Source organism: Vanacampus margaritifer, chromosome 3 (assembly GCF_051991255.1).
Source record: "Vanacampus margaritifer isolate UIUO_Vmar chromosome 3, RoL_Vmar_1.0, whole genome shotgun sequence".
NCBI classification, from domain to species: Eukaryota; Metazoa; Chordata; class Actinopteri; order Syngnathiformes; family Syngnathidae; genus Vanacampus; species Vanacampus margaritifer.
In genome coordinates, this window is record NC_135434.1 from 17,540,724 (window position 1) to 17,567,634 (window position 26,911).

Here is a 26,911-nt window from a genome sequence, read left to right on the forward strand (position 1 = left end):
AGAGGGAGAGAGCGAGAGAGAGAGAGAGAGAGAGAGAGCGAGAGAGAGAGAGAGCGAGAGAGAGAGAGAGACATATTTTATAAAATGATCACTAGATGGCAGCAGATGGAATAAACTCCCTCGTACCGTATGTGTTTGGTAAATAACATCAGGTACATGACAAATGTGACACAGGAGTAAAAATCCAAATGTACAAAACATATTAATCACTGGTAAACATGCTTGTTAGAACACATTGAAGGCACATTGAAGAATTCCGTTGTCAAGTTAAAGATGAGTGTACCATGGTTGTACACACCATAGCTTAAAAAGGAAAATTATTGAGCCGTGGACAAATCCTTTGGCAAGAACAAACATTTCTATTTGATCCATCCATCCATCCATTTTCTATATTGCTTTTCCTTACTCGGGTCACAGGTGAGCTGAAGTCTATCCTATACACAAATGGCAGGGGTGGAGCTCGGTGGCCGGGTCACTCTCCAGCCCCATCACATGTAAGGGACATTTTGATATCTGTGACTTTCCTGTCATTTCCACATGGATGTTATATCCCTTAATACTATGCTGTATGTTTCTTTTGTAAGGAATGCTTGATTCTTACACTCAATGGCAATGATTACTTTAATAACTGACACTAGACACACTTATGCCTCCCCCCCTCTGTGAGATGCTTTGTCACCCAGGCTGTACAATTGACTGGCCGCCATCCAGTCTCAGGGCACATTTAAGACAAACACCCATTCATTATTGTGACACTTCCACAGAGCCGTCAAACATAAAGTCATTGGCTTTTTTTTCCTACCATGCTTGCAATGCAAAGTTCTTCTTAAATAATTAGCATACTGATTACAGTGTTTGAGTTAGCAGCAAGGAGCTTCCTCATATTTACAGATGCATACCTTTGCCATGAGGAAGTAGAACCTGACCAAGCTATGGCATTCACATGTTTCAGTTTTAGTCCAGTTTCAATCACGCTTGTTAGTTTTTATCATAGTTAGTCAACCTCATCCCATTTTTTTGTTTCGTCAACTTTTAGTCGGCTGTAAATCTAGCGTTTTTGGGCTTTATTTTAGTCCAAGAAAACATAATTTTTGGTGTCTAGTTTTAGTCAACAAAGACTGTCAATGTTTTAGTTTAGTTTTTGCCAAGTTTTAAAGGATAATCATTTAACCCCTGTATTTTTGTGTGTGTCAGCAGTATGTTGAGCATTTCGGATCTAGAACCGTTTCACACAAATATTTTCTCTCATCTTTTTGATGAAAAACAACTTGACACACAATTAGAGTATATCAACAATTGGCTACTATGGCTCCATGCTATGAGCTAACAAGTTAGCCATCATTAGTTAGCAGTCGGGTTAACATTATTGTTGCAACGTTAAAGCCGTTGGATTAAGTTACGTTAACTATAATTTACGTTAACTATAATTTACGTTTTTTTTTTTTTTACTTTTCACCGTGACTCCACCTCCATGTGTTTATGCATGTTGCGCTCGCTAGCTGCATATTTGAAAGGGTGTGTGTCACATGACAGTGCCACAGTGACAGATTAGCAGAGACACGATATTACAAAATCATATCATTTTCGTCTCGTTTTTGTTCATCAACTAAAATGTCCACAGATTTGAGTCCAGTTTTGATTCTTCATGAGTCGACAAAAATGCATTCTGATGTAGTCGCAGTTATTGTTTATTAATGAGGTTTTTAGTCAAGTCTAGTTTTAGCCCTGTGAAAAATGCGTGTTGACGAAATTATTTTTGTTTAGTTTTCATCGATAAAATTAACACTAGCATAAATGATGCCTTCACTTACAATTCAGAGACATCAATAGAACATGAGACCATGTTTTAAAAAAGGAGTAAACGTGAACAATAACTGCTTTTATGAACAGTACGACCTCCTTCCTGAATAGTCTCTTACAAAACACGCATGTTCATCATTTTAATATAAGACTATGCAGTGTCTCACTTCATACCGTTCATAAGTTCATTTTTCATTAACATTTTTAAAGGTTCTAACAATGTATTTAGTTTCCAAAGCATTATGTCTAGTAATGTAATGCATGTATTTTTTCCCCTCATTTTGTTTGTAGTCAACCCCCCCCCACACACACACACACACACTTAATGTGCCCATAAATACCCAGTGGCTGCAGATGGAACTAAATGACTAACTGATAACACTAAAACATTTGTGTAAATTAGTAGTGTTTTGCTTCTTTGATTTGAATCTGTTTTGGGTATTTGGTGTTCATGTACAGTATCCTGCATGTGAATGTCAGTCTTCTTGTTTCATATTTCGGTAGATAAATCCGATATAAGCTTCCGGTCAGGCTCTGAAAATAATGCAATTGGTGTTCTGGAAAGAAATGCGAGGAAATAATAGCTTTTTTCCCCAGTCACTCAAAATAAGATGACGGCTTAAGAGTTATGTGGACTGAATAGCAGTATGTACTGTATATTGTCTTGAACTAATGTAAAAGCTTTACTGTACTTTAATGTACTTCAAATAATAATAAATAGAATAGGTCAAATCTTGCCAAATTTTGTTTTTGGCGACTTCATTGCTGTGGAAATTCTGTAGGCGGATGATGTTGGAGGGTTGTGGAACTCGTCCAGGTAACAGGAAATGATGCACTCATTTTCGGCAAGGTATAAAACCTGTTGCAAATATTTCCTAATCAGCTCAAAACCTTCCAGGCAAACCTCAAACGAGGAAATGAAAAGTTTGCTGCAGCGATGATCTTTTTTTCTTTTCTAAATTAATACGCTATCAGTTGCATCATTTGAAGAATAGCAAGCACAATAGCAAGGTACTGTCGCAAATATTTATTTGTTGACATAGGCATTGTGATGGGAAATCTAAGAGCCGATTACTGACTGTGGGCTTAGAAAATGACATTTTCTGTGTGCAGTATTTTCTAACATTAAAAGACAATAGTGTAGAAAGTGTTTATCAATAATGAGGCAGCGGTTTTAATACCAACATATTGTAAGAACTGTAACATATGCACACTTTGAACATTAACACTGCACTTAAATATACTCGAGGGGGGGGAAAAAAACAACCTAAATAATAGCGGTTGCGATTCGATTCAGAATCGATTTTCGATTAAGAACGATTTTTGATTCAAAATGATTTGATTGACCATGATTTTTGCTTCAATTAATAGATGTTCAAGGAATCGTAATGATCTACTCCAGTCTGACTCGCTAATGCTAATTAGCGCGCGACTTGCGGCACTTTTATCACTCAAAAGAACGGCTCCACTCTGCAAAAAAAAAAACTTTTACTGGAATAACTTGACTGTGACTTTTCCCTCATACGCTCTAATGTGGCTACAACTTAACAGTGTATCAGACCGCGTGAAACCACACTGCCCCTAAGTGGCCAAATCGGGTACAACATGAACAGCGCTCCCAATAAAGGCACACACGAACAAAGGGAAGACAGTATAAAATAATTTAAATAAAATCGATTTTGGGACATATAAAATCGATTCTGAATCGTACTAAATAAGAATGGGAATTCTTATGAGAATCGATTTCTTGGCACACTCCTACTTAATAATTACTTAATTAAAATGTATCGCACAAAGTCAAATAAACCGTACTCAAGACTGTTCTAAATGATTACAAATAACTACTTAAAGGTTAAATACAAATGACTGTGCTGACTGGATTAAGGTTAAGCTATTGTAATAACCATGCGGTATTTGAACATTTAATTCCGTCTTTTGCGTAACAGGAAAGGGAGCCCACATACTAATATTGTATCTCACTTTACTGACGTAGAACATGAAATAGATTACATGGATTGGTGGCATTACCCAAAGTGACCAGCCATTTAGCAAAGAAATGATTAAACATGCCTAAATTTAACTTGGTTTATCTTCACATGCTCTTGTATATCTAAGAGTTAGCTAATATAAACACAACACATTACTGTAATGGTTTGTCTTACTCGTCTTTATCTTGTATGAAAATAAGTGCTTAGTAGACAATGTGCATCGTTGGCTAATGTGTTTTTAGCGAGCACGTCTTGCAGGGGGAACCCGCAAAATAACCCGGGCTTCCTCGCCTCTGACATCATTTGACAAATGATGTACATAAAAAGCACTAAAAGTTGAAAACACACCGCGGCGTGACCCTCCAGTTTGAAACTGAGCGGAAGTCACACGCCGTGTTTTGATTTTGAACCCATAATGCATTGACTATGTGAAATCAATCAATATACTGTCACGGCTTGAGAAGGGAGGACCCAGATGCAGGGAGGTAGGAGAGCCACGGCAGGGATGCAGATAACTTAGGTTTAATTGACCAACAAACGTAAACACAAAATCACGCACACAGGCGGACAAAAGTAAACACAAAATCACGCTCATAGGCGGATAACAAACAAAATCACGCACAGTGGCGGCAAAAAGGTAAGTCATGGGCAGCAGGAGAAATTCTTGTAGGAGCGAATCCAGTCGGGTTAGGAGAGCGGCGTCTCTGAGTAATCACCCGACACTCCTTGCTGTGTTCATCAGGCTTTTATCCAGGCCTGATTGAATGATGGGCAGCAGGTGTGTATGGTGGGCCCCGCCCACCAGCTGTTTCTCCAGTGCCTGAAAAGGAAACAGAGCAGCTGACCCAAATCATGACAGTACCCCCCCCCCCCTAACGACGCCCCCAGGCGGACCACCCGGCGGACCACCCGGCGCAGATGGGTGCGCCAAATGGAAATCACGGACGAGGGATTGGTCCAAAATCCAGGAGCGGGGGACCCACTGGCGGTCCTCGGGTCCGTACCCTTCCCAGTCAACCAGATACTGCATCCCTCTGCCACGCTTTCGAGAGTCCAGAATGACCCTCACTGTGTAGATAGGCTGACCTCCCACGACCCGGGGAGGCGGCGGGGGCGCGGCCGGCGGGCACAACGGGCTGGCAGAGACAGGCTTGGGCAGGGACGTGTGGAACACTGGGTGCACCTTGAGAGTCGGGGGCAGGTTGAGCCGAACAGCCACCGGGTTGACCACAGCGTTGACCTCAAACGGGCCGATGAACCTAGGCCCCAGCTTCTTTGAACTCCCCGCCAACTGTAGGTCCCTAGTGGAGAGCCACACCTTCTGACCCGGTCGGTAGGACGGTGCCGGAACCCGGTGCCTGTCCGCGAGCCGCTTGTTGCGGTCCGAGGTGCGGCACAGAGCCTTCCTGGTGTCTTGCCAAACCCTGCGAGCCCGACGGAGGTGGGTAAGGACCGAGGGAATGGCCACCCCGCTCTCCTGGGACGGAAACAAGGGGGGCTGATAACCATAGGCCGCGTGGAACGGGGACAGACCTGTAGCGGAGCACACGAGAGAGTTGTGGGCATATTCAACCCACGGGAGGTGGGATGCCCACGAGGAAGGGTGCTGATGGCACACGCATACGAGTGCCGCCTCCAAGTCCTGGTTGGCCCGCTCCGTCTGCCCATTAGATTGGGGGTGATAGCCTGAAGACAGGCTAGCCGCAGCCCCCAAGGACTTGCAGAAAGCCTTCCACACTCGGGACACGAACTGAGGCCCCCTGTCGGAGACGAGATCCGCCGGTATCCCGTGGAGCCTGAACACGTCCTTTATCAGGATATCCGCGGTCTGTAGTGAGGTGGGCAACTTGGGCAGGGCGACAAAGTGTGCCATCTTTGAAAACCGGTCCACCACCGTAAGGATGACCGACTGGCCGCCGGAAGGAGGCAGCCCGGTAACGAAGTCCAATGCCACATGCGACCAAGGACGGTGGGGAATGGGCAGGGGGTGGAGCTGGCCGGACGGTTTCAGTCGAGAGGACTTGTTACGGGCACATACCGCACAAGACGCGACATAGTCCACGATGTCCTGGCGCAGCCCGGGCCACCAAAATCTCTGCGCCACCAGGGACAGTGTGTGACCCACCCCAGGGTGACATGCCACCCTTGAAGCATGCCCCCGCTGTAACACCTCGGGCCGAAGGTGAGCGGGCACGAACAACTTATCTCCCGGGCACTCTACCGGGGCCTGCGTATCGTCAGCTGCCTCAACCACTTTCCGCTCTACCTCCCACTGGAGGGCTCCCAAGACTCTGGCCTCTGGCACGATAGGTTCGGGTGGGGACCCCTCGGCGGCCGGACCGTGTACGCGGGACAAGGCATCCGGCTTGGTGTTCCGGGATCCCGGTCGGTAGGTGATGGTATAGTTGAATCGGGTGAGGAACAGGGCCCAGCGTGCCTGACGGGGATTCAACCTCCGGGCGGATCGGAGGTACGCCATGTTCTTGTGGTCTGTAAAAATTTGGAAGGGGTCAGCCGCGCCCTCCAGCCAGTGCCGCCACTCCTGCAAGGCGAAGACAATCGCCAGCAGCTCACGGTTGCCCACGTCATAGTTGCGCTTCGCCTGGTTGAGCCGCCGCGAGAAGAAGGCACAGGGATGCAGTCTCTGGTCCACCGGGGACCGCTGGGACAATACCGCCCCCACTCCAGTCTCCAAAGCATCGACCTCGACGACAAAAGGCAGAGTTTCATTAGGGTGTGTCAACACTGGGGAACGTGAAAACAATAATTTTAACTTAACGAAGGCGGACTCCGCCTGCCGAGTCCACACAAACGGGATTTTAGAAGATGTGAGCTTGGTCAGAGGTTCCGCTTTTATGCTGTAGTCGCGGATGAACCGACGGTAAAAGTTAGCGAACCCCAGGAACCTCTGTAGGTGTTTCCGGGAAGTGGGTGTCGGCCACGGCCTGGATCTTGGCTGGGTCGGCCCTCAACCGACCCCTCTCCACAATATAGCCTAGGAACTGGACCGAATCAGTGTGAAACGCACATTTCTCGGCTTTTACGTACAGGCGGTTCTCCAGCTATACAAAACAGAAATGATTAAGCATGTCCCGCACGACGTCATTAATAAATCCCTGGAATACGGCGGGAGCGTTGGAGAGGCCAAACGGCATAACTAAATATTCGAAGTGCCCAATAGGTGTCTTAAACGCGGTCTTCCACTCATCGCCCTCCCTTATCCTAACTAGATGGTAGGCACTCTGGAGGTCTAATTTAGTGAACACCGTAGCGGAATGTAAGGGCGCGAAAGCAGAGTCCATTAGCGGCAACGGATACTTGTTCTTAACAGTTATGTCATTCAGACCACGGAAATCGATGCAAGGGCGCAGGGTTTTGTCTTTCTTTTCGACGAAGAAAAACCCTGCCCCTAGTGGTGATTTGGAAGGTCGAATCAGCCCGGCCGCCAAAGACGTGGTGATATAGTCCTTGAGGGCTTGAAGTTCCGGTTTAGCAACTTGGTACAGGCGTGTACTAGGCAGTGGTGCCCCAGGAACCAGTTCTATTGTGCAGTCATAAGGTCGATGTGGGGGGAGAGACATGGCCCGGTCTTTACTAAAGACCTCCCTCAAGTCGTGGTAGTCAGCCGGCACATCATCCAGGTCAAATCAACTCCCTGGTTGCTTGAGCTGGGCCACTGTGGTAATTCACCGCCGACTGTAGGCAATGCAAATGGCAAAACAAGCTCCATCCTTCCAGCCTGGGCATGCCCCAGTTAATGTCCGGGTTATGCCGAGCCAGCCAAGTCAGACCCAGGACCACTGGGGCTGACCGTGACGGCATAACAAAGAACTGCCTGGTCTCCACGTGGTTCCCTGATAGACGCATTAACAGCCCCTCGGTCCTGTGCGTAATCACCCCCAAAAGGCGCCCGTCAAGATCATACATCTTCTTAGGACTCTCGAGTCTCACCACCGGACACTTCAAGGTGTTGACCATCCTCGGGTCGATTATACAGTCGTCTGCCCCCGAATCCACCAACGCCGTCATCTTTGTATTCACCCCACCCCACATCATTTCTCCCGAAAGTTGTAGCCTCCTTGAGATAATAACGTCCATGGACAGGGAGTACTCACACTGGCTGTCATGTCGGGATGGGATGGTTGTAGCAGAAACGGTGGTGACGTCACGACGCCTCTCAGGCCGCCTCCAGCACTTGGCCGATTGGTGTCCGGACCGCCCACCATACCGGCATACCAGGTCTCACCACCCTCTCGAGTGCCCCGTCGCCGAGAGGCGCCCTCCTCCCAGCTGCATGGATTCGACGGCATCTATAGCCTGAGGGCGTCACCACGAAAGCATCGGGAGTCGAGGCGTCAAAAGCGTGCCCCGCGGAAGCGGCCGACACCGGCTCTGCAACCGTGGCCGTTGCCTCCGGTCGTCGCTCTTCGTCCCGTTCCCGTCGTCGCTCCCGCAACCTATTGTCCAATCGGATGGCCAAGCCGATAAGCTCCTCCAAAGTGGACGTCTCGTCCCGTGCGGCCAGCTCGTCCTTGATTCGCGGGCTGAGTCCCCGCCGGAAAATCCCGCACAGCGCCGCTTCTCCGTACCGGCTCTCGGCGGCCAAAACCCGGAACGATATAGAGTATTCCGCCACGGAGGAGCCGGCTTGTCGGAGGTCCAGTAGGCGACTGCCCGCCTCCTTCCCTATTACTGGATGGTCGAAGACGTTACGGAATTCCGCTAGGAAGGCAGGAAACGAGGCTCGGAGCTCCGGGTTGGCCTTGCTGACCGCCATCGGCCATAATGCCGCCTGGCCGGAAAGCAAGCTTATCACAAAAGCGACTTTGGCGCCGTCGTCCGGGAAAGTGTGCGGCTGTTGGTCGAGAACCAGACTACATTGGTGAACGAACTGGTCGCACCCACCGATTTCGCCAGAGTAGCGGGGTGGATGGGGAATGTTGGGTTCACGGAAAACCACAGTGCCTGCTGGTCGGGACGCAGGTAAGACCGGAGATGCTCCGGCTGGTCGTGATCCTTCCGCGGCCGTGGCTTCCGATCTCCGTTCCACCTTCACGGAGAGCGATCCAATCTGGGCGGTGAGCGCCAACATCGCCTCCTTTAGTTCGTGGAAGTATTGCTCATGCTGGTCGAGCAAATGTCCATGGCTGGCCAGGGCCTGGCGCAGGCTGTTGGGATCTGCGGGGTCCATACTTGGTCGGGTGATTCTGTCACGGCTTGAGAAGGGAGGACCCAGATGCAGGGAGGTAGGAGAGCCACGGCAGGGATGCGGATAACTTAGGTTTAGTTGACCAACAAACGTAAACACAAAATCACGCACACAGGCGGACAAAAGTAAACACAAAATCACGCTCATAGGCGGATAACAAACAAAATCAAAATCACGCACAGTGGCGGCAAAAAGGTAAGTCATGGGCAGCAGGAGAAATTCTTGTAGGCGCGAATCCAGTCGGGTTAGGAGAGCGGCGTCTCGGAGTAATCACCCGACACTCCTTGCTGTGTTCGTCGGGCTTTTATCCAGGCCTGATTGAATGATGGGCAGCAGGTGTGTATGGTGGGCACCGCCCACCAGCTGTTTCTCCAGTGCCTGAAAAGGAAACAGAGCAGCTGTCCCAAATCATGACATAAACAAATGCGCCTCATGAGACTTCAGCAAATCAGGACTGATCTCAGCAGTCTTCCAAGATCTCAGCTTTCATCAAATGTTTTGCCTTCAGGTACAGTAGACTGACAGCAGTCATGATGTGATACCTCATTATCACATGTGATACCTTGCAATACTTCAGGCAAGACCAAATAAACAACTGATATCATGTGGTTGTACAAGTGCACACACCCTCTCATAGCTGGGAATGAGGCTGTTTTCAGAAGTAACAAGTCACATTCAAACTCATGTGAAATGGGAGTGTCTCTGACTAACCCCAAATAAAGTTAATTTGTTTTAGTAGGCTTTCCTGTCATGTATATTATACTTTTGGAATTATGATTTCAAATGGCTTTTGTAAAATGTAGACAGGCTTGAATCTTTTTTTTTTGTAAAATGAGGCTTCCACTTATTTTCCTGGGTGGAGTTTGCATGTTCTCCCCGTGCCTGCGTGGGTTTTCTCCAGGTATACTCCGGTTTCCTCCCACATTCCAAAAAAACATTTTATCGCTTTATTGATGACTGTGCTCAATGGTATATCTAATTCGTACCCTTCTCCTGACTCCCATTTGGCATGTGTTGAAATGTAATTTGTTAATTCTGAACACAGTTTGTGCATATTTAGCAAAAACGGCGGGTTAAAGTTTAGAAATGTTTGATCTTGGTCTTGTTTTTTTTACTCAACAAAAGGCTGGCATTTGACCAGGGATGTGTTGACCTTTTTTTACCCACTGTACGTACAACTCTTGGCATCTAAGCAATCATTGCGAGTTTGTACTCAATGCACACTTCATTATCTCTTCGCTTCTCTCTCGTCACATACATTGATTGTCAAACTGCTGTACATTCTGAATTAAGTCCTTTAAGCGTACCCTTCCTTTAGCCTAAAGTCTGCTTTGATAGCATCCAATTCACCAGCGACACTGTTAGCAACAAGTTCTTTTTTGAAAAAAATGGATGGCCGGACAGCCTATTAATTATTGTTGAGACCATTTTTCACATCAGTGGATTTTTTATTCTTTTCTGATGGCTTGAACATCCCATGATGACTTTCAGATTTTTCAAACATCATTTATCCCCCACATGAGAACCTCTGGGATTTACACTTGCCATGGTCCGATTCACTATCATCGTTTCACGATGGTTTCTAATAGGGGTGTTAGAAAAAATCGAGTCGGCAATATATCGCGATATTACAGCAATTCTCGAATCGAATCAATATGCGGCCGAATCGATTTTGAAACATGAATTCTTTATGGGAATATTTAACAAAACTTCTTACTTAGGGTTAGGATTCACACATTAAGCATGGAAGAACGTTATATTAATGGAACATTAAGACTTAATATTTTATTTCAGTGCTGTTCAAACAAACCTGAATTTTCAGATAAATAAATACATTTTCATACAAATCTTACAGTGTACATGTACAAGTTTACTGATTTGTATTTTCTAAATTTGAGTTAAAAAAAATCGCAATAATCAATTTATAGATTCGTATCGGGATTAATCGGTATCAAATCGAATCGTGACCTATGAATCGTGATACGAATCGAATCGCCAGGTACTAGGCAATTCACACCCCTAGTTTCTAACATGCATAAATGTATTGTAACTGAACGTGTTGCAACACTGCCCGGCCTTTAAGTCAGATCTCAGTCCAACAATCTTTTAAGGTGTGACTGTTTGGGAGGGTGTATGCGAATAGCACAAGCAGAATTCCCCGTCTTTCTTTTGACAATGGCAAAGTATATTCTTACACAATATAGTTGTCGTGGCATGAAAATTATTCAAATAACTTATTTAAATCGCTAGTAAAAATGCATGGCTACCAGACGTAAATGAATCAAGTCCTTGCTTCATCCAGGATTTTTTTTTTGGTGTGTGCTCTGCTTTAAATAAAGACATGAAGGAAGGAATCATTTGACATTTTTTGTTTGAATGCCGGATCATAAAATAAAATTCAGTAGTTGTTACGCTATAACATCACAAAAATTGAATTTGTCTCGAAATAAGCGCCGTCTTAACAATGTCAGGTATCATGTTTCATCTAAGACTGCCTTGACGTGACCCAACTCCTTCCTCCTTCTGTGAATCTTACAGTTCCGGTACTTTTTCAGGTGAACGTCACATGCTAATAATAACCTTGATCACTTTATGAAAGCGTTTCTTTTGTTCTCGTAGGTAATTGCCACTTACGTTCCTAAGCGTCATTTGACTCAGAAATATTCCACAATATCAACCCACGCAAAGTAGAAAAAATATTTTGCTGTTACCTGATGCAGTTATAACACAGAGGACCAAAATTATGATTAGCAGAATTCATTATGATGTCATAAAATAAATTTCGGAGGCAGATAATTGAACTGATTACGCATTACGTTTCATTTATTTCATATTTTCAGTTTCATTCTAGCAAAAAAAAAATAAAAATAAAAATGCTACACTTCAATTTTAAATAATGCTGCTTTTATGTGTCTAAGAAAGTCGTCCGGTACATAACATTGCTGTGTGAGTGACATCGACATTTCTTTAAGACAAAGAAAGCAGCTGGAAATCTGAGAAACAAGGAAGATGATAATTAAATCAGCTTACCAAAATGGCTAGGACTTTTCCTTAATGGCAGGCTCAAAAAGTGAAAAGATGTCACGTGCGAGACACAATACCCATTAAACTGGTTGAGATCTGGTTTAAGGTGTGGTTACAGGCCATGTCCTTTGCCATTTGACAAAGAAACCCAATTCTAATTAAGTAGAGACGTGTAAGACGAAAATAAAAACAGATATGCATATCCTTTTCAACCTATATTCAACTGAATACATTATAAACACAAGATATTTAATGTTCAAACTGATGATAGTTAACTGGGAAAGTTGAAGACTGCTCAAAAACACTTGCTTGGAGTTAATTGGAAACAGGTGAGTGTCATTATCGGGTATAAAAGGAGCCTCCCCCCAAAAGGCTCGCTTGTTCACCAACAAGGGTGGGTGAGTTTCACTACTTTGTCAACAGCATGTAATCGCAAGTAATTTAGAGATTTTGTCATCTACCGGTACATACTATCAACAAAAGATTTAGACATAAGCTCATTTGAGCTGGACTGATGCAAAGTGGAAAGTGTGGTCTGACGATTCCACATTTCAAATGGCAAAGTTGAAAAGCCAACATCTGTGATGGTATGGGGGTGATGTTCGTGCCCATGGTATGGGTAACGTGCACATCTGTGAAGGCATCAATAAGGCTGAAAGGTACACGCAGGTTTGGGAGCAGCAAATGCTGCCATACAAGGGACGTTGTCGCAATGTAATGCTAAAAGAGTGCAAGTACAATACCGGCTTGCCAGCAGTCCTGACGTGTCTCCCATTGAAAATGTGTGTCGCATTGTGAAGTGCATATTATGACAACAGAGACCTAAAATATTATTATTAGGGGAATCTTTGAATGTCTCACGATTCAATTCGATTCAGAATCGATTTTTGATTCAAAATAATTTGATTGACAATGATTTTTGCTTCAATTTATAGATGTTTAAGGAATCGTAATGATCTATTCCGGTCTGACTCGCTAATGCTAGTTAGTGCTCTACTCAAAAGAACGACTCCACGCTGCCCCCCCCCCCCAAAAAAAACAACAACTTTTATTGGAATAACTTGATCGGGACTTTTTCCTTCTACTCTCTAATGTGACTGCAACTTAACAGTGTATCAGTGCGTGTGGAACCACACTGCCCCTAAGTGGCCAAATCGGGTACAACATAAACAGCGCTCTCAATAAAGGCACACACAAACAAAGGGAAGACAGTATGAAATAATTAAAATAAAATCAATTTTGGGAAATTTAATATCGATTCTGAATCTTACCAAATGAGAATCGCGATTCTTATGAGAATCTATTTTTTTGGGCACACCCCTAATTATTATATTATGACTGGAACTAAAGTAGTACGTCAAGCAAGAATGCTAACAAAATCCATATGCAAAGCTTCAACAATTAGTCTCCTCAGTTTCCAAACACTCTAAAAACAGTTGGGTCAAAAATAATTCAACTATGGGTCAAAAATGGACCGATCCTCTACTTGGGTCAATTTGACGGCAATTTCAGTCAAGAAATGGGCCTTTTCGTGAAAAACAACTCCTAAATATTGGTCAGATCCTTTACTTGGGTCAAGAAATGGGATCATTTTGTATAAAACAACCCAGGAAATTGGGTCAAATTGACCCATAAAGTGGATCAGTCCATTTTGGATCCATGATTGCATTGTGTTAAGATAGAAGCGATTAAAAAACAAAAACAAAAAAAAAAGCATAAAAAAAGGGGCAAAAGTATTTTTGCTAAAAACAAAACAAAACATAAAAACATATGATCTACTGTATATAATGTCAGCAATATGACAGAGTTCTTTTTTTTTAAACAGTTTTGCATAACGTGGAACAGCGTACAAAATTCTAATAATTTTGCAGCAAAAATATTTTTATTGTGGTGGCTTTTTAATGTTCCTCAACATTATTGAGGTTAATAGAACTGTTGATCATGAAATTGTATTCACTATAAAAGGCATCGAAAGTTTAGTAATACGAATAAAAGTGCTTAATAATTTGGAACGCGGTGTTGCGGTCGTCTCTTTTATTCATGTCATTGCGGCTTCTGGAAAAAATAACATGTATGCTTTGAATGGCGCCATGTTCTGCATTAATTACTGTCAAAAGGGCCTTACCAGCTTCCATTCTACAACACAACAGGACAACAACCAGTAGTGGTTCTGGACAAGTTTTTGTCCATTTTTGGGGGATATTTGACTTCCAGGTGAAATTTCAGGAACATAATTGCAATATAACCTCTTGAAGTAGATTTACGTATTTTTTGTTTGTTTTTTGCATTATGCCAAAATGTGAACAACATGAAAAGGACACTTAAAAAATAAATTCAAATTGAATCTACTGTTCAATTCACGACTCAAACAGCTATTGTGAATTTTGCAATTCGGCCTACGTGTGTATTTAAATTTTATGAGAAGGTCAAATTAAGTTCACCTGCAAAGGTTACAATGCATAGGTTGATCCTGAAGTGCCACTCTAACTCCCTCACTTTTTGTGAGTGGTTTAGCTCGTGTAGTAGTTTGAACTCTTTCGAGATTTTTTGTTAATAACTTATTTTCTGTCATTTGTTTTATTTGATATTCGCTCCTGTACGTCTTCAATCCTGCAACCGAAGCCTTATTGTTGGGGGGGGGTGTTGCTTATGTGGTGAATTATGTGGGTTGTTGTGGGAAAGTTAAAAAACGAGTGAAGTATGTAGTGGAACAAAACATTACTGCAAAACTTTAAACAGGTGCTGCAAGAAGCAAGAACAACTTCCTGGTAAGCAACTGACTTCTGACACAAGATCAGAAATTCAACCATGAGACACTTGATCTGCTTCAAACATATGATATGGAAACATAGGGTAGGTGCGGCGCGAACAGGGTCAGCGCCGGTTAGTTTTCTGTTGCTGAATCTGGTTCCCAAGATTATGTAAAATGTATTTTTTATAAAAAAAAAAAGTTTTAATCATGCATATTAAATTGCCTCATGTCGACGTGTCTGATTTGTTATTTGTTAGTTAAAGTTATCTTAAAGTGGACTAATATGAATAACTAAACTGAATATGATACCTTAATTGAAAGGCTTGTACTATTCCATTACGTTTGTCTTTGGTATCAATGTAGGATTTCCTTAACCCATTCACTGCCAAAGACGTCCAAAATTCATTTGAACTATTTCTATTAGTTTAACATTTTTTTTCCATTTTTGTTAACAAGAGTATGAAAACCTAGAGATGATATTTTGTACATTTAGAACAGATATAAAATTTGTGATTAATCGGGAGTTAACTAGTGAAGTCATGCGATTAATTACGATTACAAATTTTAATCGCCTGACCCACCTAATTTTTTTCCTTTTTTTTTTTTTAAAGAAAAGATTATTAAAAATGAAAGGGCGTCAGGCGATTTTTAATCATAATTAATCGCATGACTTCACTAGTTAACTCCCGATTAATCACAAATGTTATATCTGTTCTAATACAATAAAAAAAAAATGTTAGGCTTTCATACTCTTGTTAACTAAAGTGAGAAAAAAATGTTAAACTAATAGAAATAGTTCAAATGAATTTTTGACATCTATAGCCGTCAATGGCAGTGAATGAGTTAAAATAATCACTTTCAAGTAAATCATCAAACAAACCATGGAATGATTGATGCCCATTTTTGAGTCAGACTAGTACTGTACTGTTCACACAATCTGCAGTCCAAAAACAACAACCTGTGCTGCACTTGAGTGACACCCTTTTACTGACATGCAAAGCATGTTGCACAACCTGATCTGTGAGCCAATCAAAGCCTGCTGTGGTTCCTCTAAATGGCAGACTCACCTGTAACAGCTCAAAAAAATACCAATCGGGATATGATCTCTTCTTCCTTTTGTATGAATCACTCAACGCTGAAGCAAAAGTTTGCAAATACTGCATAATTTTACCAGTGGTGAACCGTCAGGGCCAGCAAGTCCTTCTCTTCTGGCCCGTGAAGCACTGGCCAAACTAGATTATGATATTTCCATGAAATTGTATCGACTTATTACCAAGAGTCTACTCTCTTCCTCCAGCAAGTGTATGTGAATGTTAGATTTTGTTTTTTAGGAACACATTTTTATGGGTTAATCCCAAGGATCTGAAGCAAGGGTTTTGTTAAACAATAAAAATATGACTATATAATGCATTAAAAATTATCTTTTTTTTTGTATAAATGAACTGTTTTTATTTCTTAAATTCACATTCTGCATAGCAGCAAACTTTATTTTCTTGTCTAGAAAGATTTTCAGTGAGGTAGTTTGAAACACAATAATAACTTCCATTTTAAACTTAGTATTTCTGAATGGATTGCATCCTAAAATTGATTTTAAAAAGAAGAAGAAGAAAAGATGAACTCTCCTGTAATGTAATTTAGTTTTAATTTATTGGGCAGATCTCAAAGTTAAAATCAAATCAGGACTGTAATGTGAAAATAAATAAAAAATAAATACATGTTTATATACAGTAATATACTTAAAAGTTGGGTTTATTTAAACTTTAACACGCTTCCAGCTAGTCTTTTGTGAAAAGTGTACTCAATCACCCAAGCATTTTATGCCGGTGTTTTACATTTTCATATCAATTTCAGCTTAGCTTGGTTAGCATGGCTACAACGTCTACTGTTTACTTTACATATCGTTATCTCTTCGTGAGAAAGATACTTATCAGAAGTGCATCTTATTCACTGCCATGGAGGTGATCATTACTGATAAAGAGCCACTCCGTAACCTGCTTAGCCGCACTAGCTATCCAGTCTAAGAACATTCCTAGCTAGCTGGCGTAGCGCAAGTAGCACTGACCTTGGATTGTACCCGAATAGTGGAAAGCAGCGAGGATGGATGTCTGTTCATGGTGGACGCACTATCACACTTTTTTATTTTTAATTTTTAAACAAGATAGTGTAGATTTGACCATGAAATATGAAATACTTGTTTGTGTGTCATGGTCATCCTTTCGTGGCCTTCAGGATCATCAGTGCTGGCCCATGAAATTCTGAGCAATAGGATTGTTTATTCAACTAGTCGGTTTCAAATTCATCCTCACCCGGACAGCCAGTGCCAACTCTGGCCCTGATGATGTCAACATTTTTGTGTTCTCTGATTGGTTGGTCACTTCCTTTATGTTGGACCAATGACTTCTGATCATGAAGCTCACCTGAGACATTTCTATTCTGTAACTGTAATCATTTAATCATCATAATGGATGAGTTTCAGCATATGTCCCTCTTACTTTTATTTATTTGAAAAGTCCTCCTAAAGATTGCTTGTAATATTTGGACCAATCATTTGAATCGGATGACTTCAATTAAATGAGACACAAAACAAGGGCTCACTTAAGATGGACACGGTCTGAGATATTAAACGATACATGGTGCGAGTGGTGTAAGGTAACCAAAATTTAAAACACTCTCACCTTTTTTGGCATTATAAGAACATTTTTTTGTGACTTTAATATTAACTTATTCACTGCCATTGACTCCTATTAACGTCAACAATTCATTTTAACAATTTCTATTAGTTTAACATTTTTTTCCACTTTTAATAATCTTTTTTTTTTTAAACCAAAAGATTACTAAAAATGAGGGGCAATTAATCACAAATTTTATATCTGTTCTAAATGTACAATATTTTTTTTCTAGGTTTTCTACTCTTAACAAAAGTGGATTTTTTTTTTTAAATGAATAGTTCAGATGAATTTTTGACGTCTATAGTCGTCAATGGCAATGAATGAGTTAATAGTACAAAAAGGCTGACGAGAAAATGATTTAAATGAAGAAAAAGGTAATTAAATAAAATTTTGCGTGTGTGTGGGTGCGTGAAAGGAAGACTGGAAGAATTGGAAATCATGCATTGCGTCTTGTCACGAATGCTTCTCCGGGAAGTTGTTTTTGCATCAGCTGTCAAAAGGTATTTTTTTTGTTTGTGTAACACTCATTACGTGAAAACACACTACACTTCACAGATTCAATGTTTCAGACTATACAAATACTATATAATATAATATATAAAAATATATACATAAATATAAAAAAACAACAATAAATGCCTAATAGAGGGGGATCTATTTCGTAATCCTGGAAAACAAGCAAATGAAAGCAAAAGACTTATACAACGCATTTTTTTCTTCTTCAATGGGCTTTGTCTAATTGCAGTAATGAATGAGTTGACATATAGCATGTATACTTTCCATAATTAACTGAGCCAAGGTTGAAGTGGTTGAACCGGGAGCTCAAGGCGGAACAAAGAAGAAGAAAAAAAAAACAAGGAAAACAAAATGCTCCGAATTCTTGATGACGAAAAGTCTTTCCAGTGACGCTCCTAGTGTATAAAAGCTGTGAGCTCATAGCAACTCCCTTACAGCCCTGCTGCTGCCGTTTTTTTTTTACATATCGTGGAGCTTCTTCCTATCCAGGTCACTACTATTTAAACCTAACAAATGAAAAGTGAAACATTTGCTTCACTTTTATTTATCATTGTTATTTAATCCGGCTTGTTTAAATTCTGTGATTTTGACAAGGCAATGCAATGTTTTTTTTTCTTTTCTCCTCACCAGAGATGTTTCGGCGTGCGTGCCTTCTACTTGCAGCGCTTTGCCTGCAATGGCAGGTGAATGCCCGTAAGTACACACACATTTGATTGTACATGGGTTGAGATTTTCAGCAGAGTGGTTTTGATAAGATTTGGTTTTCTTTTTGCTTGCAGAGCATATGAGCAGAGAGAACCTTGAAAAGGCCGTGAACGCAGCCATCGAGACAGTGGATTCGGCTTATGAATATTCCAGACAAGTGTGAGTTTTTCATTTGATGAACGGACTTTTTGTATACTGAAACTTTTTTGTATACTAGACACACTGGTTTTGTTCACCTTTTGCTTGTGTGGGTTTTTCAAATGGGCCAAAGATTCTTCTTCAGTGATTTGAAGACTCTAAATCAGACCCGGGCAAAGTACGGCCTGCGGACCACAACCGGTCCGCCCAAAACATAAAATATCTGGTGCTTTTATTTTGAAAGTGGTGCTTTTATTTTATTTTTATGTGCATGCTTGTGAAGTAAGTATACTTACTTACGCAATTACTTATAAATTAAATTAATTAATTCAATTTAATTTATTTATATTTTTATTTATTTTGCTTTCATAATTTCTACTATTTTATTTATTATCTATTATTATATCATATAATCATTAGATTAATTAATTCAATACGCAAGTAAGAACTAAAATTTGTCTCCGCAGTGTTGATAATGTAGCAATATTTTCGCTTAATTTTGTGACTTTTCCAACCCGTCTAGTCAGTTTTTATTTATTTATTTTACTAAAATAGACTTTTGACAACTAATGATGGCTAATAAAAGGTGGTTAGAGCTTAATATGTCAGCACTCTTCAAAAATAAAGAAAATAAATTAGACATTTTGCAGAAATTATTTGTGAATGTTGATAAAGAGTAACCCTAATTTTGTTTACATAATTTTAATGACTGCTTATAATTATGTTTAAAACTTGCATTACCTAAATATAACAGCATGCTTAATAATTATGCAAGTAGCATCTTCATAACAAGACAATTTAATATTTTATGTTAATTAGGTAACATAACCCATTTGAGTTGAGTTGGCAAGGCCCTCGACAACCGTTCTAGTTTCTCATGTGAGAAAATTTATTTTCCACCTCTGCTCTAAACTGCTAATGGTTGTTTGTTTGTCTATTTGTGGCCTGTGGTTGGCTGGCGGCCAATCCAGAGTCTACCTTGTCGAACACCAAAAGTCAGTTGAGATAGTATCTAGAGAGGTTACAACGGGAACTTCTGCCATCTAGTGGAACATCATTTACTTGTTCTGCCTGTAACTATACGTCACTGCCTTAGCTAGATAAACAAGCAGCACACCAGATGATCTCTCATGACACAAGTTTTTACGCCGAGTACACGTGCGCCCGTCAAAAAATAAGACCCAAAATGTTGCTGTTGTACGGAATGAGGATATTACCTGGAATTGTCTTGCTGCTCGTAAATGTGACCTCTTGATGCTCCAGTTGCATTGACCGCATCAGGCGGAATGGTGCCAGACCCCAGGATGTACTCCGTTTCCTCAAGCAACCCATGGGACTTACACGCGAGGTGGCCCGATCTGCTGATTATATGGACACCACATTGAATATCATCAAAAATGCGGCACAAAGACGTCAAAGACGTTCCATCAATGCCACAGGTCAGTGAAAAGAATATCACAATATTAAGTCTATGCTCAATGTTTGGGACTCTCCAATATTGTGTTTGTCTTTCTGTTGCGTCTAGGTTGAAACTTTCATATTTTAAAAATATACCATAAGTTAGCTATAGGTGACACACAATGGCGAACTGGCGATTGCTCTTTCACAGAGAGGGAAGTTCAGCTTCCCATAAATGCCCCGCCCCCTGAAAAAAAAAAAGTAGTGTGGAAATATGCACTGCTATGTGTACAATTTATGTGCTATAATACCTTAATCTTTTGTTCAGAACAGGATTATTATAGTTTTGGAATTTTCGTTTGAGTTATTTTGTATTTCGTTTTGCGTTTTTAATTTTTTTAAAGTTAGTTTAATTAGTTTTCAGGGCGATTCTGCCAGTTTTCATTAGTTTTAGATATTTAAAAATGATTAGTTTAAGTTTAGTTTTAGTTAGATCTAATATTAGTTTCCATTTTAAAAAAAAAGTGTATTACTTGTGTGCAATATTCATTAAACACCATGGTAAAATGTAAAAAAAACAAACACAACAACCAAAAAACGCATTTCTTAACGAGCGTTGCATTTCGGCTGCGTTAAATGAAAAAGCAGGTTAGCCGAGCCATTGGAGCCAAAAGTCAAGAACGCAGACGTCATCTGAAGGTGCTTTTCTATTGGCTGCTGCTAGATCACATGTGTGAAACACTTTCAAACGTCCTTATTCCGGGGGGGCTCCGGGGGGGGCTCCGGGGGGGCTCCGGGGGGGGCGCCGGGTGGCGGAGTGGTTACCATACCCTTGCCTTCGGTGCCGACAGGGAGACCATAAATGTGTGTGAGTGCACCCAAAAAAAAAAAAAACACACACACACAAAATAAACGTCCTTATTCCGTTTAATATCAAAATAAATCTACTTGAAATCATATTTTAAATCAAACTCAAAGGCTTATGTATTAAATTAATTACAAAAACAGAAACCATGGACATTTTCACTATGATTATAGTTAGCTTTAGTTAGTTATGTAAACATAAAATGTAGTTTCACTTAGTTTTCATAAAAAAAAAAAAATAAAAAAAAGCATTTTCGTCTTTATTTATTTCATTAGCGAAAAATTTTTTTGAAATTCAGTTTGAGTTATTTCGTTACTTTTCGTTAATCAGCTACTTATCACAAATAACTGACACAACTTCCTTCTAATTCATCCCTGCAGTTCTACGGCACTTTTATTTATTTAATTACACAGTCCGATGCTGCCTCGTATAGTGGGTTGTTCCACTGCGAAAATCTGGTCAGTCATTGGATAAATGCTGGGCTTTTTCCCCACCCATCGGATGCTCAGAGTCTGGGGTTTTATGAAACTGACGTTTGGCTACTGCGTGCTGATTGGATGATCTGTCTGAGGCATAAAAAAAAAGAGCTTCCCCTCATTTGAATGACGAGCAGCCGTCACTGGTGACACATTAGTGTAGATTTCACAATGAGGTGCAGAAAAGAGACCATCACTCACTGGTATGATTTTGCTGCTAGATCTGCTGTCTGAGGACGATCTGGACTTCATCGCAGATCTGACAGGCTGCTCACCTCGACAGCGCATCCCCTCATGCAAGACAACCCCCAACCTAAACGTCTTCCGCACCTCAAGCGGCATCTGTAACAACGAGTAAGCAGACAACAACGTTTTTTACTTCCTGGCTGTTGGCACCTTCCCAATGCGGTAGATGCCACGGACTTCCGACTTCCGGGTTTTACACATCAGCGCCGTTTCCGGCCACTGCTGTTCCAACACTCGCACCCCCACCTCTACGCCCCCCAACCGCGCTCATCAGCGGGAGGGCGTTTCGGCTGTCCGAAATGCTTTGGACTCTGAGGCAGACACTACACACTCGCAGCCTCGCACCCGTCAACGGGAACGCGCAACCGAGCGGCACAAGGGCGGAAGCGGAATCTAAGTTGATTGGTGAAAACCCGGAAGTCGGATGTCCCGCCTCCTCCGTGGCATATAGTCCATTTGATGTACTAGCTTTTACTTACTAAATCACCAAAAGGCCCTGATTCATCTATTCACTTGCCTGCAGGCACAATCCTCGTTGGGGAGCGTCGAACATACCGTTCACACGCTGGCTTCCTGCGCAGTACCAAGACGGAATCTCCGTGCCCCGAGGGTGGGACCCCATTAAAATCAATGGCTTCCTTCTTCCTTTGGTATGAGCATTCCTTTTCACTTCTTTGTAACATCCAACTAGGGATACCCAAATGATAGAATTGGAATAGCCATCTTTGCTTAAACGATGTCTTTATGGTTTAAGGTACGAGCGGTGTCCAACCGCATCCTGGCCACAGCCAACAGCGATGTAGTGAGCGACACAGTCTTTTCTCACCTGTTGCCCTCCTTTGGACAATGGACAGACCATGACCAGACCCTTGCGCCACATTCCCCCGTCATCCGTTCATTCAGCAACGGTCTCGACTGCGATGAGAGCTGTGAGCGCACCGAGCCTTGCTTCCCCATTCCGGTCAGTAACCCCCCCCCCCCCCCCCCATCCTTTGTGGCGCGCGTCACACCCACAACGAACGACACTCACCACTTCCCACTTTCTGAACAGATTCCCAAGGATGATCCACGCTTTGGCATCCAGGAGTGCATCCCCTTCTTCCGATCAACGGCCACTTGCGGATCCGGCAACACAGGCTTCATCTTCGGTGCCGCCACTGTACGCCAACAGCTGAACTCCCTCACGTCTTTTTTAGACGCAAGTCAGGTTTATGGCTCAGATGACGAAAAGGCTCTCGATCTCCGTGACCTCACCACTGATCTGGGCTTGTTGAGGGTCAACGAAATATATACCGACAACGGCAGAGAACTGCTGCCGTTCACCAAAATGATGGCGAACGTGTGTGCAACCAGAGCTCGCATCACCAACGACAGAAACGCAGAGGAGGTGCTTTGCTTTTTTGCAGGTGAGTGGCAGGCTGAACACGCTGGTCTGACGTCTTCGTCTCAGGAGTTTTTGGATTCCGGCAGCAAGCGTTTAACTTGATGTTATTTTTGAAGGTGATGAACGCAGCAACGAGAACATCATTCTGACCTCGCTGCACACGCTATTTTTGCGTGAGCACAACCGTCTGGCTCGAGCCCTCGCCAAACTCAACCCTCAATGGAACGGGGAGAGATTGTATCAAGAAGCACGCAAGATTGTGGGAGCATATCAGCAGGTTAGAGATGACATCTCTCGCATGAACTATAATCCTGGTTGAGGAATACTGCCATTGACCTTTTTTGTTTTCTCTCAGATTCTTATTTTCAGAGACTACCTTGGCAACATAGTTGGTCCTGATGTCATTGCCAAGAAGCTTTCCACCTACACTGGCTATGATAAATTCGTAGACCCCACTATCGCCAATATATTTGCAACAGCGGCCTATCGATTTGGCCACTCAATGATTCAGCCATTTGTTTTCCGTCTCAATGCGGCGTATGAGGACCACCCGTTGTATCCCTCTCCCTTGCTTCACACAGCCTTGAACACACCATGGAGGATTGTCTTTGAAGGTATGTGGTCAGCATCCAAAGCTGTTTTCTCCTCCATTCCCTTGCATATTAAATGCGGTACTATATTTGTCAAAATGATTTCAGGTGGCGTCGACCCGATCTTGAGGGGGCTTGTGGGTCGGCCGGCTAAATTGAATGTTCAGGATTCCATCATGACCGATCAGCTGAGAGACTTGCTGTTTAGATTCTCATTTGAGATGGCACTGGATTTGGGCTCTCTTAACATGCAGCGTGGACGTGACCACGGACTCCCTGGTATCTGTTTCCGTTTTCCCACATACACGACCTGTTTATGATCTCATGAGTGGATTTTTAATCTGCATTAACCGGTGTTCTCAGGATATAGCGATTGGCGCAAGTTCTGTGGTCTGACAGCACCACGAAATGTCGATGAGCTGGCTGAAGTGCTGAAAAATAGGGAATTGGCTGAGAAGCTTCTGGAGCTGTACGGCACACCCGAAAACATTGATCCATGGCTCGGAGGAATTGCAGAGCCTCTGGTTAAAGGAGGAAGAGTTGGGGAGTTGTTTGCCTGCCTGATTGGAATACAGTTTAGCAATCTGAGAGCAGGAGACAGGTAAAGAGATAAAAACAAATACATGTTAAGATGCCCTCACATACAAACTCAGTGATAAAATATTCTTTCCAGATTTTGGTGGGAGAATGAGGGAGTCTTCACCAAGTCCCAGAGGGCGTCGCTGATGACGACATCATTCTCGCGCATTATCTGTGACAACAGCGGTATCAAAGAAGTTCCAGACAAACCATTCTTGTTCCGGCCACGAGGCGAAGGTTTCGCCGATTGCAGCTTCATCCCCGATTTTGACCTTACTCCATGGACTGACACCCGTGAGTCGCATGAAAGAAATCTTTAGAAAGAGAGTGCCATGTGTCTTTCAGTTTTGCCATGACTGACTTCACTGTTCTATGTGTTCTAGCATATGGGTTTTATGAACCCACCACATCAGTCCAAACGTCTTTTCCAAGTATGTGAAACACATATTTTCTCATGAAATATGTATATATATATATATATGTGTGTGTGTGTATTAGGGGTGTCAGGCGATTACATTTTTTAAATCGGAATTAATCTCTTGACTTCAATAGTTAACTCATGATTAATTGCAATTTTTACATCTGTTTTCAATGTCCATTAAAGCGTACAGTAAAATATTTTTTTCCAAGTTAACCCAGTGGGTTTAAGGATATTAAGTAATTTCTAAACTCTCTTGAAAAAAATAACATTTTGACTGACTGCTATCGCTTATTATTGTTTCTAGCAAGCGCACCATGGCCATCCTTCTCAGACATGAGCTCCTATGGACGTCCTGGACCTCCTGGACCACCTGGTAAATCTAGCTTCTTTTTTTTTTCAGGACCTGCTTATGCTTATATACCCTTAATAATGCGGGTCAGTTTTTAACCCAGCAGTTTTAAGGGTATTATCTACCTGTGTTTCCTTTTCCAGGAACTCGAAGTCCCTACCTATCTATCTATGTTTTTCCATCTTCCAGGCCCTCCAGGTGTCCCGGGGTCCCAAAGTGTCACGAAAGTGGCCTTTGCTGTGAGACTGACCAACAATTTTCCCCTACCGGGCGCTCCCATTCCCTTCCATGAGGTCATCTATAACGGACAAAACAGTTACGACATAAACACGGGCATATTTACTTGCGTGTATCCGGGGGTGTATGAATTTGGGTTCTACTGCACCATCTTTGAACGTTCTGCCAGTGTAGATCTCTTGCGTAATGGGGAGCTAATTTTGCATTCGTTCACCACCAGGCAGGATGGATACATCACAGCTAGTGGAAGCACATATATCAAGCTTAAAGAGGGGGATAGGGTTTGGCTTGTGGCTAACTATGGCGGCAATGGTGTGACCAAGGACAGCTACTTCAATGGGCATTTCTTGTTTGCTGACGACTAATATCACAAGTACAAAACATCTTGAATAATAGTTACAAATAGGAAATAGATAGATAGATAGATGGATAGATAGATAGATGGATAGATAGATAGATGGATGGATAGATAGATAGATAGATAGATAGATAGATAGATAGATAGATAGATAGATAGATAGATAGATAGATAGATAGATAGATAGATAGATAGATAGATAGATAGATAGATAGATAGATAGATAGATAGATTGATTGATTGATTCAGGGAGTACACAGATGTTGCACTCGTGTGTGTGTATGTGTAAATGTATGCATACTGGAAATGTCTATTTATCTCACAGCTTGTGCTGATAATGTGATATTGTTTTCTTCTTTGAAAATAATTCTTAATTTTTCAATAATCCTTTCTTTCCCCCTCTTCTGAAACGAAGGCTTCCCACATACCATGGGTAATTTTTGATAGTAAACACTACTGGAGCATCTGAAGTGAAAAGCTGTTCTTTTCTCATTTATTATCTAACTTAATGAAATATGTCAATAAACATATGAATAAAGCACATGCCTCCAGACTTTTCCTAGATAAATCATATTGAGCTTTTTAGGTAAATAACAGAATTAACATTTTATTGGTCATATGATTGACTCCAATATTTCACAAGATTGATGAAAATGACCCGTAATCGATTTTTAATATTTGATTAAAAGGTTGTAATTTTAATAATAAACAAATCACACAGTTACATGCACAGAAAATATTACAATAAATCTTGAAACAAAAACAAAAAGAACGCACACAGCAAGGGGTGCCACCAAAGACCCTACAAAATTGACTTCAAGACCTCTGACACCACAGTAATACATTGAACACTCGTTTTAGTTGGCTGGGTGCTGGTACAATTTTACATAGAGGGCAATTATTATTTTTAATTACACCCATGCACACTTCTCTCCTAGTCTTGTCAGTAGGCTTGAAATAAAATAAAATAAAATAAAATAAAATAAATAAATAATGTATGTTCTTCTGTTGGCCAGTGGATGGCGCCAATCTTCAAGGTAGCCTACATGAAAGTAGGCACTAGGCAGCGTCACAACCTGTGTAATTTGACCTTCCTAAATCTAGTACTGAGAAATGCAAAACATTTACCAGGCTTGACACACCTTCTCTTTAAAGCACGAGAAAGAGTTTATTTAAATTTGAATAATTAGAGTTCTCCAATTCTTTG

General features: G+C 41.9%; 2 protein-coding genes across 2 annotated transcripts; one reads left to right on the plus strand and one right to left on the minus strand.

Moving 5' to 3' along the window:
• Positions 1 to 7,965: 7,965 nt before the first annotated feature.
• Positions 7,966 to 20,451, minus strand: LOC144048723 (uncharacterized). The gene is made up of 2 exons (XM_077560976.1): positions 20,019 to 20,451; positions 7,966 to 9,375 (listed from the first exon to the last, which is right to left on the minus strand). The coding sequence occupies exon 2, from the start codon at positions 9,199 to 9,201 to the stop codon at positions 7,966 to 7,968; it is 1,236 nt and encodes a 411-aa protein (XP_077417102.1). The 5' UTR covers positions 9,202 to 9,375; positions 20,019 to 20,451.
• LOC144049215 (eosinophil peroxidase-like) lies at positions 18,348 to 26,243 on the plus strand. The gene is made up of 16 exons (XM_077561928.1): positions 18,348 to 18,447; positions 18,589 to 18,651; positions 18,738 to 18,822; positions 20,065 to 20,240; positions 21,762 to 21,894; positions 22,310 to 22,436; positions 22,541 to 22,747; positions 22,838 to 23,192; positions 23,287 to 23,447; positions 23,526 to 23,784; positions 23,869 to 24,039; positions 24,124 to 24,361; positions 24,434 to 24,633; positions 24,723 to 24,770; positions 25,065 to 25,133; positions 25,299 to 26,243. Exons 2-16 carry the CDS (start codon positions 18,591 to 18,593, stop codon positions 25,709 to 25,711), a joined length of 2,703 nt encoding a protein of 900 aa, XP_077418054.1. The 5' UTR covers positions 18,348 to 18,447; positions 18,589 to 18,590; the 3' UTR covers positions 25,712 to 26,243.
• The last annotated feature ends 668 nt before the right edge of the window (positions 26,244 to 26,911 follow it).